We start from the raw sequence: 19,095 nt of genomic DNA, 5'->3' as shown, positions 1-19,095 counted from the left end.
TTATATAAACCGAATACACTTAGTGTCATTTTTTTCTAATCAGTTGATGTAGAGATTAACACTGTAAATTTTCACAACTCGGAATGGCAACTATCGTCCGTGTGAAACGTAGAAGAAACGAAGATCCCTTGGAATCGATTGTCATTTCATGTAAAAGGAAAAAAGAAGAAAATCATCCCCAAGCAAATTCGTTGGAAAACGAACCCCAAAGTTCCCTGAAATTCGCAGGAACTGTTGCTTCAAAGGTGACTAAAAAAGGGGGAGACAAATTTTATTAAAAATAACTCTTTACAGTTATTAAGTTATTTATGTTGTGCTAAAGAGTGTTTTGATAGTGATATCACTACGATTTACCCTGTCAATACCATGTATTATCTATGCATCAAACAGATTTCTATATATTGACCCACGATAACCACCAGTTTTCAAAGAAATCAACCAAATTACACCCCTGTTCCTTACAAATTATACACCTTAATGCTCTTTGTCTACTATACCACTACCTGGCATTAAAAACCTTTCAATTAAAATTTTGACATATATATATAAACAGAAAAGAACTGATTCTACAATGCAAAAGTGATTGTTGTATGACATCAATTGGTTAGTTGTCGCCAAATCTCTGTGTAAGTGTCATAGATTCCCAAATTGTTGAAATACACATGGCAAAAAAGGTCTAAGCTGACTGGAAACTTTTTTTTCCATATGGCCATTCCTTCAACTTGTTTAGTGAAAGAAATTTTTGCTTTTGATTGTAATTACCTAGAGACAGCTTATTTTCCGAAATTAGCAGCAACAAGTTGTAAACAACAACAAATATATTATTGCCAATCTCTGTGACCAGAGAGAGCAGAATTATCACAATCATAATTATCAAATATGATAAAAAAGGTTGATGTTAAAGTATAACGTAATAAGTTTTTATTTGATAGATTATTGTTTTATCTAAAGTAAAGGAATCAAGTACAGTCTTCACGCTTAACCACAAGTCCTACGGCCATGGCTTGTAAAAGTGCTTTCGGGCTTGTAAAATTCTCTACAAGCCAACAGAATCCAACTAAAATTTTCAAAATATTGAGCGTCTGGCTTGTGGACTCAAAAGTTAAGCGTGAAGGCTGCAAGTAATTGTAATATGATCAAAATATATGAATCTGTATAACCTGTAAAATGGGGAACAGAGCTCCTAAATAAATAAATACAGTGTTCATGTATCCCTCAAATGAAAGACATTTTCAAAGTGTTAAAAACGATAAAAAAAATTACTTAACATACATTAAAAGGCGTAAGTTTATAGAAAATTCAACAATATTTTTCATTATTATAGCTATATCTTTATTTTCAGTTTTAAGAAAGTTGCATGACTTGAAAAATGTAAATTTCCAGAAGTTTTCATACATTTGTAGCTAGACTTGTGACTTCTTAGTATGTCAATTTTAGCTTTTTCATCTCTCAGAAAAAGTTACTGCTATTTTCACATATATGTGCCATTTCAAGTATATGATGTGGATTTAAAATTAAATAAAAAAAGTTACACTGAAAAAAATAAATTATATTTGGAAATATTCCCTATTAGGTTGTACCTGGCCTGTTTGATAGGTTTACAAGTGTGAGCTTACAGTTATAATAGTTGTACAACTAAAACAAATTGCTCAAATACTGTTTGCGAAATATTAGAAACACAAACCGAAAATGTAAAACCAGGTCTTGAGTTAAACACATGGGCATTTTGTCTTTAGAGATGAAAGACCAATGGGCCTTTTATTATGGATTACAAGCAGTTTAAAAGCGTATATACTTTTATTTTGCAATATAGGTATTATGGCTAGAGATATTTACAAGACATGTTCATAGTGGCAAATATCTTTTGATTTCAATAATTTACATTTTTTACTTGTCTATCAAAGAGAAACAATATTGCAAATGCTCTTACATGTAAATAACACTTGTTGTAGCAAAATATGTGATCTATAATATGTAGACACAGACACATAGATTAGCTGAAAATGAAATCACATATTTACTGCATTATATTTAGAACTTGAGCAGAGGCAGAGCAATTTGGAACAAGAGGCTCATGAGAGCCTGATATTGCTCACCTATAATTTCAGTTTCAGGCATTTGACTTTTTTGTAGATCTTACTTTGCTGAACAATTTTGTCATTTACACTTTCTCTCTTTCTATAATAATATTAAAGATAATACATAACACAAAACTGTAAAATTCCTAAAAATTAGCTATTTCTGGACAGTAACCCAACAAGAAGTTGTCCTATTGGTCTGAAGATTACTTGACAGGTAGATGATTAAGAATTAAACCTGTTTAACACTTTCACCTATGTCAGTTTTGCTCTTACTGCTTTAGTTTTTGAGATGAAAGCCAAAAACTTCATTTGAGCCCTATGTTCTATTTTTATTCAACCGCAAAATTTTTTTTGTGTTCTTATATGCTATCATGTCAACGCTGTCAGCGTCGTCGTCTGAAGACACATTTGGTTTCTGGACAATAACTTTAGTTTAAGTGTATGGATCTCTATGAAATTGTACCATAAGGTTCCATATCACAAATTGAAGGGAAGGCTGGGATTGATTTTAGGGGTGATTGCATACAACGTTCAGGAATAAGGGGCAAAAAAGTGTCCAAAAACAAGCATTTTTCTAGTTTCAAAACATTAACTTGTGTTTAAGTGTATGGATCTCTCTAAAATTGTACTACAAGGTTCCATACCACAAAGGGAAGGCTGGGATTGAGTTTGGGGGTAATTAATCTGGGGGGGTGGGGGTTCAAAAAGTTTGGGGGGGATTTCTTTTGGGGGTTTATATTTTTTTTCTTCCAAATTTTTATACGACTGTAAAAATTTTAAAACAAGGTTTATAATCACTAAGCTAAAATTTTTGCGGTCATATATTGGTATGACGTTGGTGTCGTTGTTGTTGTCCGAAGACACATTGGTTTTCGCACAATAACTTTAGTTTAAGTGAATGGATCTCTATGAAATTTTACCATAAGGTTCAATACCACAAAAGGAAGGTTGGGATTGATTCTGGGGGGTTATGGTACCAACAGTTAAGGAATTAGGGGCCAAAAATAAGCATTTTTCTAGTTTCCAGACAATAACTTGTGGAACGTTGTATGGATCTCTCTGAAATTATACCACAAGTTTCCATACCACAAAGGGATAGTGAGGATTTGCTTTGGGGGGTTATGGCTCAAACCGTTTAGGAATTAGGGGCAAAAAAGGGGGAAAACAAGGGTGTCCTGGTTAATGATCAAATACTTTAGTACAAAACATAATTTAAAGCAGTGTAAGGGAGGTAATCCAAATACAACGTTTTAATTACCTCCCTTACACTGCTTTTAAATTATGTTTAAAGAAATGCATATTTATAAAGGAAGACCAGTAAAAATAACTACAAATGTTGCATCTTTTTAATTTTTACAAAAAAATCTATATGAAAGATTTGACACCATATTTTAAATTCTATTATAAAATAGATTAAGTTAGCACTATGGTAAATTTAAATGGGTAATTATGGTTGCAAACTCCATTGGAAATTTGAATTGAGATTATGACCATATCTTGAGAGAAAGAATTTTTTGGGGGGTAATAGAAATTGTGGGGGGTCAATTTTTTCTCATTTCAGAAATTAAAAAGAAAAATTCTTCAAATATTATTTTTTTTGCAAAGTTCTTTGACGACAGTTATTCTGTGTCAGAAACCTTTTATGTGTCAAATATTTAATAACAATCCAAGTTCAGACCTGTATCAAGCGCGAATATTGCGTCCATTTTTGCCCCAACTGTTCAGGGTTGGACCTCTGCGCTCGGCGAAGCATTATTGTAGTATATCATAATCTTGTCATGTCGCTTATGTTTGTACATGTACAAACGTATTTTTTTATAGAAATATATAAATGTATTTGTATTACAGGTTGAAGGTGTTTCCAGACAAATAAGAGATGCTATAAGAAAAGAAAAACTTCAAAAAGAATATAAACAGCACACTGTCAATATTACATCAAAAAATCGCCAAAGACAAAAACAGTCTTCACAAAATAGTAGAATAAAAATCATATCATCTTTACGTAATATTGAATTAGACAGACTTGATAAAAATGATGAAGAAATATGCAATTCTGACAGTAAGAAATTGACACATAGTGAAAATGCTAAAACTAATAGATTATCAAACGGTGAACTATCTAGTGAAGAGACAAATGGAGGTACCAAAACAAAAATGCATAATGGAGCATGTGCTAATGATTCAAATGAAGGTGACCATTGTAACAAAACAAGAACTTGTAATGGGGCACACAGTAGTGATTCAAATGTTAATGATGATAAGGGTGCTGCAAATACTAATGAAAAAGTGTACCAACTATTAGATGTTGAAATAGATCAACCATCACAGATGCCAACCTTTGAATCATTATTGAAAGTAAGTGAAATTTTTTTGTATACCGGGTACTGTAAAAAAAATCATTCATATTATGGCATAACCAGAATAATTCAGTCCCTCTCCGTAATTTATCTCTTACTTACATTGACTTGCAAGGGTATGAAGTCCTAACACTAAAAACTCTTCAAGTATCCTGAATTTTGATTGGTGCCCTGTGGGAGAGGTGACCAATCAGCAGTCAGAATAATTGTAGAAAAGGAAGAATTTGGTTTTTTTTATTTTTTGAAAATGACTTTGAACTCTGTATAAATGTATAAATTTTGCAATTATACAATGAAACTGCCTTCTTTCTTTACTATTTTTTGTAAGAATAAGCTTTAAAAAGTCACATTGCCTGGTATAACACATTTCTGGGAGTATTGCCAACCCTACATCAGGCTTTAGAAATGATTGTCAACCCCTGAGAATCTGAAGTCTTATAAACATTCAATTTCCTTACTTGTTTTACTAACTTAAACTTTCTCCTTCACCAAAACTAATGGATTTGAAAATGATTTTATTATGATAGTATAATTTTAGTTGTTTACTGTTTATATTGTAGGAATCTCAGTCAGCCGATAACATAACATGTAATTCTGTACCTCTTGTCAAACAGACAGTCTCACAACAGGAAGAAGATTATGTTTATGATTTGTACTATACAAATAACCAAGAATTTAATTTCAAAGCTTTAGAAAGTGACTTAAAAATTCAATTATATGATGATGAACTGATATTTGCTGATGACAGAAATTTTACAAATGAAGAAATATATGAGGATGAAGATGACAGTAATGACGAAGACAACTGGAGGAATGATTATCCAGATGAAGATCCTCATTTTTATGAAAATGAAGATGCAGAGTATCATTACGGAGATGGTTGGTTACTTTTTTACATAAGAATAAGAACATACAGTAGATAAATTTACTTGACACAACTACAAATGATAAAAGAATAAGAATGTATCATAGCTGAATTTATAGGACATCACTTCAAATGATAAAATAATAAGAAAATATCATAGATGAATTTGTATGATGCAACTTCAAATGTTAAAAGAATAAGACATACAGTACATAAATATGTATGACACAACTTCAAATGATAAAGAAGGAATTTCTTAAGCTGGAAAATAGCACTTAATTTGCAGTTTTTATGCCCCTGCCGTAGCGGTGGGGGGATTAAGTTTTACCCTTGTCCGTCCGTACGTCCCAAAATTGGTTTCCGTTCTTTAACTTGAGTTTGCCTCAACCAAATGTTATGAAATTATACACAATGCTTATTACCACAAAACACAGATCAAGTTTGAATTTTGGTGGCATCACTTTAACCGTTCTAGAGTTATGCCCCTTTAAAAATGGAAAAATTGCAAAATTTTTAGTTTCCGTTCTCTAACTTAAGTTTGCCTCAACCAAATGTTATGAAACTTATACACAATACTTATTACCACGAAAGACAGATCAAGTATGAATTTTGGTGGCGTCACTTTAACCGTTCTAGAGTTCTGCCCCTTTATAAATGGAAAAATTGCAAAATTTTTAGTTTCCGTTCTCTAACTTAAGTTTGCCTCAACCAAATGTTATGAAACCTATACACAATACTTATTACCACAAAACACAGATCAAGTATGAATTTTGGTTGCGACACTTTAATCGTTCTAGAGTTATGCCACTTTATAAATGGAAAAATTGCAAAAATTTTATTTTCTTCTAAATATCAAGTAATTTTTATACGACCGCAAAAAAATTTTTGTGGTCGTATATTGGTATGACGTTGGCGTCGGCGTCGTCGTCGTCGTCGTTGTCGTCCGGCGTCGTCGTCCGAATACGCATTAGTTTTCGCACTCTAACTTTAGTTTAAGTGAATGGATCTCTATGAAATTTTACCATAAGGTTCAATACCACAAAAGGAAGGTGGGGATTGATTTTGGGGGTTATGGTACCAACAGTTAAGGAATTAGGGGCCAAAAAGGGGCCAAAAATAAGCATTTTCTAGTTTCCAGACAGTAACTGTGGAAAGGTGTATGGATCTCTCTGAAATTATACTACAAGTTTCCATATCACAAAGGGATGGTTAGGATTTGCTTTGGGGGGTTATGGCTCAAACCGTTTAAGAATTAGGGGCAAAAAAGGGGGAAAAACAAGGTTGTCCTGGTTAATGGACAAATACTTTAGTACAAAACATAATTTAAAGCAGTGTAAGGGAGATAAATCAAATACATCATTGAAATTATCTCCCTTACACTGCTTTTAAATTATGTATAAAGTAATGGTTAATGAACAATTAAGATAATTTAAAACAGTGTAAGGGAGGTAATCCAAATACAACGTTTTGGTTACTTCCCTTACACTGCTTTTAAATTGTGTTTAAAGAAATGCATATTTATAAAGGAAGACCAGTAAAAATATCTGCAAATGTTGCATCTTTTTTTTTTACAACAAAATCCATATGAAAGATTTGACACTATATTTTAAATTCTATTATAAAATAGATTAAGTTAGCACTATGGTAAATTTAAATGGGTAATTATGGTTGCAAACTCCATTGGAAATTTGAATTGAGATTATGACCATATCTTGAGGGAAAGAATTTTTTGGGGAAAAAAAGGGGGGGGGGGGTTTAAAGAAATTGTGGGGGGTCAATTTTTTCTCATTTCAGATTTCAGAAATTAAAAAGAATTATTCTTCAAATTTTATTTTTTTTTCAAATTTCAAATATTGAAAAATTTCAAGAAGTAATCTTTAATTGGACAGTATGGCGCATTATATTTGTAAAATCTTTGACCACATTTATTTATTTGTTATGCCGAATCTAACCGTGTATTTAGATTTTTAATTTTGGGTCCAGTTTTCAAATTGGTCTACATTAAGGTCCAAAGGGTCCAAAATTAAACTTTGTTTGATTTTAACAAAAATTGAATATATGGGGTTCTTTGATATGCTGAATCTCATCATGTATTTAGATTTTTGATTTTTGGCCCAGTTTTCAAGTTGGTCCAAATTGGGGTCCAAAATTAAACTTTGTTTGATTTCAACAACAATTGAATATATGGGGTTCTTTGATATGCTGAATCTAACCATGTATTTAGATTTTTTATTTGTGGCCCAGTTTTCAAGTTGGTCCAAATTGGGGTCCAAAATTAAACTTTGTTTGATTTCAACAAAAATTGAATATATGGGGTTCTTTGATATGCTGAATCTAACCATGTATTTAGATTTTTTATTTGTGGACCCTGCTATCAAATTGGTTCATATTGAGGTCAAAAGGGTCCAAAATTAAACTTTGTTTGATTTCAACAAAAATTGAATATATGGGGTTCTTTGATATGCTGAATCTAACCATGTATTTAGATTTTTAAAGGCAGTGCTTTAATGCCTTTCTAGTTGCCGGGTTAATCCTTCCTTCCGCGATATCCAACTTATCTACGTGGGGGGTCATTAGACTCCAAGTAGATCCGGAAATGTTGAATTCTCTCCTCTTCTTATTGCGATATAAAATGTTTTTTGTTTCATTTCATTTACATTGGGAAATAGAGAAACGATCATTGTGTTTTGTTAGTTTTAAAAACTTTTGATATATTAGTATTTTGCATTATAAGCAGTCAACCGATTGACAAACTAGAATTATTTGAATTCCGTGTGGAAAGAGCTCGGGTTAATTTCGAGTGTTATCTGCAATCTAGATGTTTATAAATCATTTCAGTCGTTGATATAATAATTAAAGGTCGACTGAACATGAATTATATTATACAATTTAAAGCGCATTTCTGTTTATGCACGTGAACCCGTCTAACGTTATTTTCGCAGTTATATAAAGTAGCAAATTATCGTTCCTGAATAGGTGGCGCCGTGGTAGCGGATCCTGTGCCTCTTCTTCCGGTTTCTGCACTGTGCAACTATTTCAGTTATATTTTTAATTAACGATGCCAAGTACTTGTTGTTGTGTACCTGGATGTCATTTAAGAGGAGGACATGCATTTCCAAATGACTTAAAAAGAAGGAAAAGTTGGATCAACGCCATGGCCCATACGCAGATTGGACGAGAACACGATGATATCGTGGAGTCCATCTCAATCAGCTGTTGTTTGCAAGGCACGTTTTACTGAAAAAGACTACGTGCAGGAAACTATTCATGGTAAAACTCTATTTTCTTTGTGAAATATATAGTTATATATGTAATCTCCATGCGAATAAACCAAAGTCTGTTTACAACCGCAATTATCGTTTTAGAATAAAAGGGGGTGGGTATTTCAAGACGTCATAATTTTTTGGATTACGATTCAATGTGATCTGTTTGAGATTTTTTGGTGATTGCTACAATTATAATGATTTCTTACAAGAGGTATATCATACTGAGAATTATTTTAGCAGTAATTATGCTAATGTAGTAATGACAGGAATGCATAAGCTATGCCTCATAGACTTTCTTGAAAAATATCAATGACAATGTTAACAGGAACAAAACAATGACATGCTCTCATCTATATTATAGTTATTTAGGTACAAACAATGTACGTTTGTTGCATAAGTCTCTCATTGTTTGTCCTTTGGATTTACATAACATACATTGAATCAGGCAAACATAGTTTTATCCAGATTGTAATGAATAAATCTAGTTAATATTTCGCCAGGTAGTACAAAGTATACATTGCTAATGGAAGTTCATTTAATTATAAAAAATCTAATGTTTTATAACCTTTTTCAGGGCGCAAACCCACCATACAGAGACTTAAGTCTACTGCAATTCCCAGCCTATTTTCCTGGACCAAGCAAGAGACTGAATCGTCCGCAAAAAGAAAAATCAGGGCAGTTTCCTGTGAAAACAAAAGAACTAAACTTGATGAATATTGTAGTAGAAATCTAGAGGAAAGTTTTGATTGTAAAGTTGGTTTTCCTGAAGAAGTCATTCGTACTGCAGAAAGGATTTATGACTGTCCACCACCAACTGCCGAGCTAATGTTGAGCTTCACAGATGGAATTACGCAAACACCATCAATGCCTATGTTTTCAGCAGAGAATTTTGAAATGAAGACACGTGACACAGCCATGCATTTTTATACCGGTTTAGAGTTGTATACTAAATTTTTATTTGTTTTGACCACACTTGGTCCAGCAGCACATTGTTTGAGATACATATATTTTCAAATTGATAGGGTGTCAGTTGAAAATCAGTTTTTTTATGACTTTGATGAAATTGAGGCATCATACAACCAACTTTGAACTGTCTAGATTCTAGATTGAATCTAGTGTTAAGAATATTGTGTATACATGGATTATTTTTATGTCTAAACAGTGGTGTGAGGCTAACACTTGGCCATCTAGTGGTTTAGTCAGGTATTTTTCACCATCCAACTTCAAATTAAAGTTTCCTACGACTTGGATTATTATTGACAGCACAGAATATCCCGTGATAAAACCTAAAGCTCCTAGAGCTCAGGCAACCTTTTCATCAAATAAAAACAGAAACACTGAAAATTCTTGAATGTTCGACACCTGGTGGTTTAGTCAACTATGTCTCTATGTCACATAGAGCGAATTATTGGACTTGGCAAAACATACAAAATTTTAATAAATCCTATGAATGAAACTGAAACAAAACTTTCATCTGAAATAACATTTAGTTGTTGTATGTTGTGTAATTTTAGAACTTGTATTGTGCCAAAGGATGCATAAATAAAAGTGACGCAATGAATTTTGTTCTGATATATATATATTTACAATTACATGCACATGTAAATTGTAATGCATATAAAAATAAGGAGATGTGGTATGATATTCAGTGAGTTTATCAAACTAAAGTGCATAAGAAATGGGTTTAAGCAGTTACAGGTGTTACTGTCACCGTACAATCTCCAACAATGAGAAAAACTAGTACCCTGTAAAAAATTTCAGAGATCTTACAACTAAGTTTTGTTGTCTCACCTTGACTTTGGTGAATTTTTTATATCTGTTGATGTAAATATAAAAAAGAAGATGTGGTATGATTGCCAATGAGACAACTCTCCACACATGCACAAGAGACCAAATGACACAGAAATTAACAGCTATAGGTCACAGTACGGCCTTCAACAATGAGCAAAGCCCATACCGCACAGTCAGCTATAAAAGGCCCAGAAATGACAATGTAAAACAATTCAAACAAGAAAACTAACGGCCTATTTTATGTAAAAAAATGAACAAATATAACAAATATGCAACACATAAACAAACGACAACCACTGAATTACACTTTTATAGGCTCCTGACTTGGGACAGGCACAAACATGTACATACAGAATGTGGCGGGCTTAAACATGTTAGCGGGATCCCAACCCTCCCCCTAACCTGGGACAGTGGTGTAACAGTACAATATAAGAAAGAACTATAAAAATCAGTTGAAAGAGGCTTAACTCATCAGATGGATAAATACAAATACAAGTGGACGTGGTCGGGTAGTTGTACATCCAAACAACAAAAAGACACTAAGTACAAATCTGAGAGTACTCGCAGTTACTGACAGCTAGTTCAAAGCCACTAACAACTGATAAAAAAATCTTGCATCTAAGACTAAATTATCAATCCGTAAGCTCCCTTTAGAATTTTATAAATTTTAGATTTTACATTTCTGAGTTATGGGGTTTTATTCATTAAAAAAGGGGGGATTTTCCAGCTTTTGGACAACAACTCAAAAATGCTTTAAGCAGTTCACATGAAACTTTGGTGAATTATTTATAGCTATTGATGTAATCTCCCTATTGATTTTCATAAATTTCAAATATGACATTGAGAAGAAATTGAACTTTATTTGTTTATAGTCTGGCAACAGATTTATTAAGTATTGCACAACAGCACAGTGTATTGCACAACAGCAAGAAATCTTTAATTGAATATAAATTCAATTCATATAACCGATTTCAAGTTCATTGACTACATTTATTCAGAAACTATAATATGTCAAATATTTAATTACAATCCAAATTCAGACCTGTATCAAGCTTGAATATTGTGTCCATTTTTGCCCCAGCTGTTCAGGGTAGCACCTCTGCGGGTGTATCCAGCTGCGCTCAGCGAATCAGTTTATTTCTTAATTAAGAACTCCTTTTTATACGACCGCAAAAAAATTTTGTGGTCGTATATTGGTATGACGTTGGCGTCGTCATCCGAAGACACATTAGTTTTCGCACTCTAACCTTAGTTTAAGTGAATGGATCTCAATGAAATTTTAAAATAAGGTTCAATACCACAAAAGGAAAGTGGGGATTGATTTTGGGGGTTATGGTACCAACAGTTAAGGAATTAGGGGCCAAAAATAAGCATTTTTGTAACTTCCAGACATAACTTGTGTGTAAGTGTATGGATCTCACAAGGTTCCATATCACAAAGGGAATGCTGGGATTGATTTTTGGGGGTAATTGCCTCCAAATTTTAGGAATTAGGGGCCAAAAAGGGGCAAAAAACAAGCATTTTTCTAGTTTCATGACAATAACTTGTGTGCAAGTCTATGGATCTCTCTGACATTGTATCACAAGGTTCCATATCACAAAGGGAATGCTGGGATTGAATTTGGGGGTAATTGCCTCCAAATTTTAGGAATTAGGGGCCAAAAAGGGGCAAAAAACAAGCATTTTTCTAGTTTCATGGCAATAACTTGTGTGTAAGTGTATGGATCTTTATGAAATTGTACTACAAGGTTCCATATCACAAAGGGAAAGCTGGAATAGGGTTTGGGGGTAATTGCCCAAAAGGTTTAGGAATAAGGGGCCAAAAATAAGCATTTTTCTAGTTTCCAGACAATAACTTGTGTTCAAGTGTATGGATCTCTCTGAAATTGTACTGCAAGGTACTATACCACAAAGGGAATGCTGGGATTGATTTTGGGGGTAATTGCCTCCAAATTTTAGGAATTAAAGGCCAAAAAGAGGCAAAAAACAAGCATTTTTCTAGTTTCATGACAATAACTTGTGTGTAAGTCTATGGATCTCTCTGACATTGTATCACATGGTTCCATATCACAAAGGGAATGCTGGGATTGATTTTGGGGGTAATTGCTTCCAAATTGTAGGAATTAGGGGCCAAAAAGGGGCAAAAAACAAGCATTTTTCTAGTTTCATGGCAAAAACTTGTGTGTAAGTGTATGGATCTTTATGAAATTGTACTACAAGGTTCCATATCACAAAGGGAAAGCTGGGTTTGAGTTTGGGGGTAATTGCCCTAAACGTTTAGGAATTTGGGACCAAAAAGGGGCCAAAAAACAAGCATTTTTCTAGTTTCCAGACAATAACATGTGTTCAAGTGTATGGATCTCTCTGAAATTGTACTGCAAGGTACCATACCACAAAGGGAAGGCTGGGATTGAGTTTTGGGGTGATGAATCATAAGGGGGTTCAAAAAATTTGGGGGGGGGATTCTTTTTCCTTTTTTTTCTTTAAAATTTATCATTTTAAATTGGTTATTTCTGATTTATATATAAAAGCAAATAATAATGATATGGTTTGAATAGGTAAATTAAATTTTTTTAAGTATCTTAGACCACTTTCATTCTGTGTCAGAAACCTATGCTGTGTCAAATATTTTATTACAATCCAAATTCAGTGCTGAATCAAGCTTGAATGTTGTGTTCATACTTGCCCCAACTGTTCAAGGTTCGACCTCTGCGGTCGTATCAAGCTGCGCCCCAGCGGAGCATTTTATTTCATTCATAAATTACTTTATGCTTGGAAATATAATTTTGCTTGGAGTTGAAAGAGTTGACATGTTGCAATGTACATTTACTCTACATAGTTCTATGGTACTAAATCAAAAGTTTATATAAAGAAAGAAGTCAAAGGTTTCCCATCATAGTTTAGTTAGATACATTTTTTTTTGTACCTGAGGTCGTTGAATATAGATCATTATATAAATAAGGAGATGTGTTATGATTGCCAATGAAAAAACTAAGGATTTTCTTATCCAAGGAATAGATTTCCTTAGCCGTATTTGGCACAACTTTTTGGAATTTTGGGTCCTCAATGCTCTTCAACTTTGTACTTGTTTGGCTTTGTTACTATTTTGATCTGAACGTCACTGATGAGTCTTATGTAGACGAAACACACGTCTGGCGTATTAAATTATAATCCTGGTACCTTTGATAACTAATTTGACTATAAACATAGATAAAAAAAGGTACAAACTGGACATAATGCACTAGTTCATAAACAAGTGAGAACAATCGCCTTCATATAGTGCTCAGAATATGACATTCACAAAACTTATTCAATATCATTAGAGAACTCTAAATCTTAAATACTGAAAGCCACCTCTGATAAGTACACTGTACTATGCAAGATAATGATATAACTGGACTTAAAATACACACAACCTGTAATTAACTGCCTTTACAGCGCTTTCGTGCTTTGATTGATTTTTGGGCCCCGTTATCAACTTTGTCCACATTGAGGTCAAAAGGGTCCAAAATTAAACTTAGTTTGATTTTAACAAAAATTGAATTCTTGGGGTTCTTTGATATGCTGAATCTAAACATGTGTTTAGATTTTTGATAATGGGCCCAGTTTTCAAGTTGGTCCAAGTTGGGGTCCAAAATTAAACTTTGTTTGATTTCAACAAAAATTGAATATATGGGGTTCTTTGATATGCTGAATCTAACCATGTATTTAGATTTTTTATTTGTGGACCCCGCTGTCAAATTGGTTCATATTGAGGTCAAAAGGGTCCAAAATTAAACTTTGTTTGATTTCAACAAAAATTGAATATATGGGGTTCTTTGATATGCTGAATCTAACCATGTATTTAGATTTTTGATTTTTGGGCCCCGTTATCAACTTTGTCCACATTGAGGTCAAAAGGGTCCAAAATTAAACTTAGTTTGATTTTAACAAAAATTGAATTCTTCGGGTTCTTTGATATGCTGAATCTAAACATGTGTTTAGATTTTTGATAATGGGCCCAGTTTTCAAGTTGGTCCAAATTGGGGTCCAAAATTAAACTTTGTTTGATTTCAACAAAAATTGAATATATGGGGTTCTTTGATATGCTGAATCTAACCATGTATTTAGATTTTTTATTTGTGGCCCAGTTTTCAAGTTGGTCCAAATTGGGGTCCAAAATTAAACTTTGTTTGATTTCAACAAAAATTGAATATATGGGGTTCTTTGATATGCTGAATCTAACCATGTATTTAGATTTTTTATTTGTGGCCCAGTTTTCAAGTTGGTCCAAATTGGGGTCCAAAATTAAACTTTGTTTGATTTCAACAAAAATTGAATATATGGGGTTCTTTGATATGCTGAATTTAACCATGTATTTAGATTTTTGATTTTTGGGCCCCGTTATCAACTTTGTCCACATTGAGGTCAAAAGGGTCCAAAATTAAACTTAGTTTGATTTTAACAAAAATTGAATTCTTGGGGTTCTTTGATATGCTGAATCTAAACATGTATTTAGATTTTAGATTTTTGGCCCAGTTTTCAAGTTGGTCCAAATTGGGGTCCAAAATTAAACTTTGTTTGATTTCAACAAAAATTGAATATATGGGGTTCTTTGATATGCTGAATCTTACCATGTATTTAGATTTTTTATTTGTGGGCCTGCTATCAAATTGGTTCATATTGAGTTCAAAAGGGTCCAAAATTAAACTTTGTTTGATTTCATCAAAAATTGAAATATTGGGGTTCTTTGATATGCCAAATCTAACCGTGATTTTAGATTTTTAATTTTGGGTCCCATTTTTAAATTGGTCTACATTAAGGTCCAAAGGGTCCAAAATTAAACTTAGTTTGATTTTAACAAAAATTGAATTCTTGGGGTACTTTGATATGCTGAATCTAAACATGTGTTTTGATTTTTGATTATGGGACCAGTTTTCAAGTTTGTCCAAGTTGCGGTCCAAAATTAAACTTAGTTTGATTTCAACAAAAATTGAATTCTTGGGGTACTTTGATATGCTGAATCTAAACATGTATTTTGATTTTGGACATTAGACCATAATAGGTAAATTAAAAAAATTGAAGTTCTTAGACCACATTCTTTCTGTGTCAGAAGCCTATGCTGTGTCAAATATTTAATCACAATCCAAATTCAGAGCTGTATCAAGCTTGAATGTTGTGTCCATACTTGCCCCAACTGTTCAGGGTTCGACCTCTGCGGTCGTATCAAGCTGCGCCCAGCGAAGCATTTTATTAAAATTGAAGTTATCTTCCTTTGTCCATGATTATAGTTGAATCAACTACAATCAATGCTTTATACAATGCAATGTTTAATTTTGACTTCCACTGATGAAACACAGATCAAGTTGAATTTGGGTAGTGTCACTTTAACCATTATTGAGTTATGCCCCTTTATAAATCGAAAGATTGCAAAATTTTTAGTTTCCATTCTGTAACTTAAGTTTGCCCCAACCAAACATTATGAAACCTATACACTATATTCATTACCACAAAACTAAGATCAAGTACAAATTTTTTGTTTCCGTTTTCTAACTTGAGTTTGCCTCAACCAAATGTTATGAAAATTATACACAATGCTTATTACTACATAATACAGATTAAGTACGAAATTTGGTGGCAACACTTTTACCATTCTTGAGTTATGTCCGTTTAAAAACATAAAATTGCTGAATTTTTCGTTTCCGTTCTCTAACTTTAGTTTGTCTCAACCAAATGTTATAAAACTTATACACAGCCATTCTAGAGTTATGCATGTTTACAAATAGAAAAATTGCTGAATTTTTAGTTTCTGTTCTCTACTTAAGTTAGCCTCAACCAAATGTTATGAGACTTACACACAATGCTTATTACCACGAAACTCAGATCAAGTTCAAATTTGGGTAGCGTCACTTTTACCGTTCTTCAGTTATGTCCCTTTATAACTATATGATATGCAAGTGGGGGCATCATCTGTGTCCACAAGTGGACACTATCCACATTTTTTTTTTAAGTAACTAGATCTTCAACGATGAGTAAATCACTGATATCCAAAAACAAGTTTTTGCTTTTTGTGTGTTTTTTGCTGTGCATGTACAGATTTTGTGTCATGGAAGGATACCCCATATCTATTGTTTTTCTATTAAGAAAGCAGCTAGCATTTAGTGTAAACATTATTTGTATTTCCTACATGTACTTTTTTGAATGGGCAGTTTTTTTTGTTTGGCCATTTTCATTAGTTTATCTGCTGTCACAAATTACCTCACATTTACATGTACAATGCATATATTCTTGTAGACGACAGAGACACTGCAGCATTTGAACATCAGGACCATGATTTAGCAGGTTGGATGTCATCTAGATGTAATATTGGTAACTATCTTTTTGTATTAATCAATTATTCTGGTAAACATTCCTGAAAACCAGTTTTTAAGTAGGAGTCTAGATTAGCCCAAACTAGTATTCCCTCTTTTTCATTTCTGGAAGATTTGTGTCTATACATAGGGGTTATTGGTGTGTAAACTCACTGTAAACTGAATAAAATTTCACCTTTCACAGAGCTCTAGCATTCAAGTCATGTGTACCACACACAAATTTATCACAGTAAAATTGACAGTCTTTACATAGGTAGTGAAAGAAGTTCCAGCAACAGTGTCTATCAAGTATAAATAAAAAAATAAATAATTGACAGACCAGTCACAATCAAGTATTTGTAGATATGCAAATCATATTACTATTTTATTTATTTACATAACAGGTATTATTGGATATTTGACAATTTAAATTAAATCAAAGATTTTATTGATTTGCAACTAACACATAAGACATCTCTTTCTGTGTCCATTTATAAAAAAAAAATACTTTCCAGATGAACTTTTTTGGTCATGTCTCATTTGCATATTCTTTTTTTCTACATGTTCATTGGTCAGTATCCAAACAGAGGCTTGATTCTGTTCTTCTAGCTCTGTCACACTAATGTCAGATATTTTGCATTTTTATAAGGCTCACATACCTGTCAAACATCTTTGCTTAGTTACAATAGTCTGGTATGTGAAAAGGATCACCTTCCAGCCTAGCAGAGATACCGGTATGTTCTACATTGTATTATTTTACTTATGTACATTTTCTATTACAGAAGCTGGAGATGTAAGTGATGATGAACCTGGATCTTCTTATGACAGATATTACCACATGGTAAAACAAGAGGTAGACCATATGGAATGAGGATATGGGATAATTAGACTGGATATACAGATATTACCTCATCATTGAACAACAGATGTTAAAAGAACAAGCTTAAATACCATATCTGTTTACTTACCATCTGTTACTGTGCTAACCCATATACTTTCATTTTGATAACATTATTATGAAAACTAATTGTTATCCTTGTGAAAAATAGTACTGATAATGAGATATTTAAAACAATGCAATGCAATTTATATAATGAAAAATCCATTGAAATGTTTAGAGGAGTATAAACCTGATATAAATATCATTATATGGATATTAAAGTAAAGAAGTTTGTGTTCAGTATTGTGCAATTATAAATTTCAAATAATGAGAATGTGGTCAGAGAGTAAAAATTTTATTTTCTAAGTTCAGTTAAACAATTGGTGCAAAATATTAATGAACATGTAATATGTCTCCATTCAAATGTTATTTGCACTTGCAAGCTTGTGCAATTTACTGCTTAATACAGCCATTTATTAAATACCACTGTTTATTAGATAGCAAGATGTATCAAGTTTATGTTTTTACATGCCAAAGTTTTTACTCAGGCTTATGTTGGGAAATATAAGGGTAACAGTGATTATATGTTTATAAATCATAACTTTCATGAAATGCTGTGATGAATGGAAATATGTTCATCAGAAATTACTTTAAAACCTTAAGGTCAACATTGGATGTACGTATATTTTTTACAATAAGCCAAAAACTAATGCTTTTTTTAAAGAAACGAATAATATTTCTTTTGGAACTACAACACATCAGTTTTAGAGTAATATTAAATTTAGGAGATGTGGTGTTATTGCAAATGAAGCAACTATTTATTAAGGACCAAAAGGCTAAAGAACAATTACAGATAGATTCTACAATGAGCAAAACTCACCAAGCTTTGTTTATAAAAGAGACATGATTTAGATGGTATTTCACAATGAAATAATTATTGACTCAATGAACCTTTGAAATCTGTTAAATTAAGAATGACAAATTTTGAAAATCTTTTGTGATAAAGTGCTAGAAACACATTAGAAGAAAGAGGAAAAACACCTGGATACTTATTGAGCTTCTATCTTTGTGTATAAATTGTTGTATAAGTGTAAGAGATTTTTACATTTTATTCACTAAGTGAAGTTAAATAATATATTGAACTTTAAAAATTACTATGTAATGAAATAACTTGTCAATAAAATTATTTCATTTTTAGATTTTATTGCCTCTCATTTGAATCCACGTAAATACAATATTGTTCACTATCCAATCTGTACATGCTAACCCTCTCTGAGCACCTTATTCACTTATCATAACCCCTTTGTTTTAGGGTATATAGATTCACCATGTCTGTCCCTCCGTCATGCTTCGTAGCCGATGCATACCTTTTTTTCCGTAATACTTGGTTAACCTATCTTGGTATGCAGTTGCATCATGGGCTGGGGATGTGTCATATACAAAAGTCAGGTACTTGAATACAATTAAAGTTACTGTGAGGTATACATCAGTTAGACAGCAACTTTCTTCGTTCAAATCATTGACTGT

General features: G+C 32.7%; 1 protein-coding gene and 1 long non-coding RNA gene across 2 annotated transcripts in view; both read left to right on the top strand.

The window, feature by feature from the left end:
• LOC127702195 (uncharacterized) overlaps nt 1–19,095 on the top strand; it is a 305,823-nt gene that overhangs the window by 145,840 nt on the left and 140,888 nt on the right. The window lies entirely within an intron of this gene.
• On the top strand, nt 63–18,765 carry LOC127702151 (probable RNA polymerase II nuclear localization protein SLC7A6OS). The gene is made up of 5 exons (XM_052206256.1): nt 63–245; nt 3,930–4,436; nt 4,999–5,317; nt 16,633–16,707; nt 17,471–18,765. The coding sequence occupies exons 1-5, from the start codon at nt 84–86 to the stop codon at nt 17,557–17,559; spliced, it is 1,152 nt and encodes a 383-aa protein (XP_052062216.1). The 5' UTR covers nt 63–83; the 3' UTR covers nt 17,560–18,765.

This window comes from Mytilus californianus, unplaced genomic scaffold (assembly GCF_021869535.1).
Source record: "Mytilus californianus isolate M0D057914Y unplaced genomic scaffold, xbMytCali1.0.p SCAF_5, whole genome shotgun sequence".
NCBI lineage: Eukaryota > Metazoa > Mollusca > Bivalvia > Mytilida > Mytilidae > Mytilus > Mytilus californianus.
Note: the sequence above shows the minus strand (reverse complement) of the source record. Positions and strands in the feature narration are given on the sequence as shown.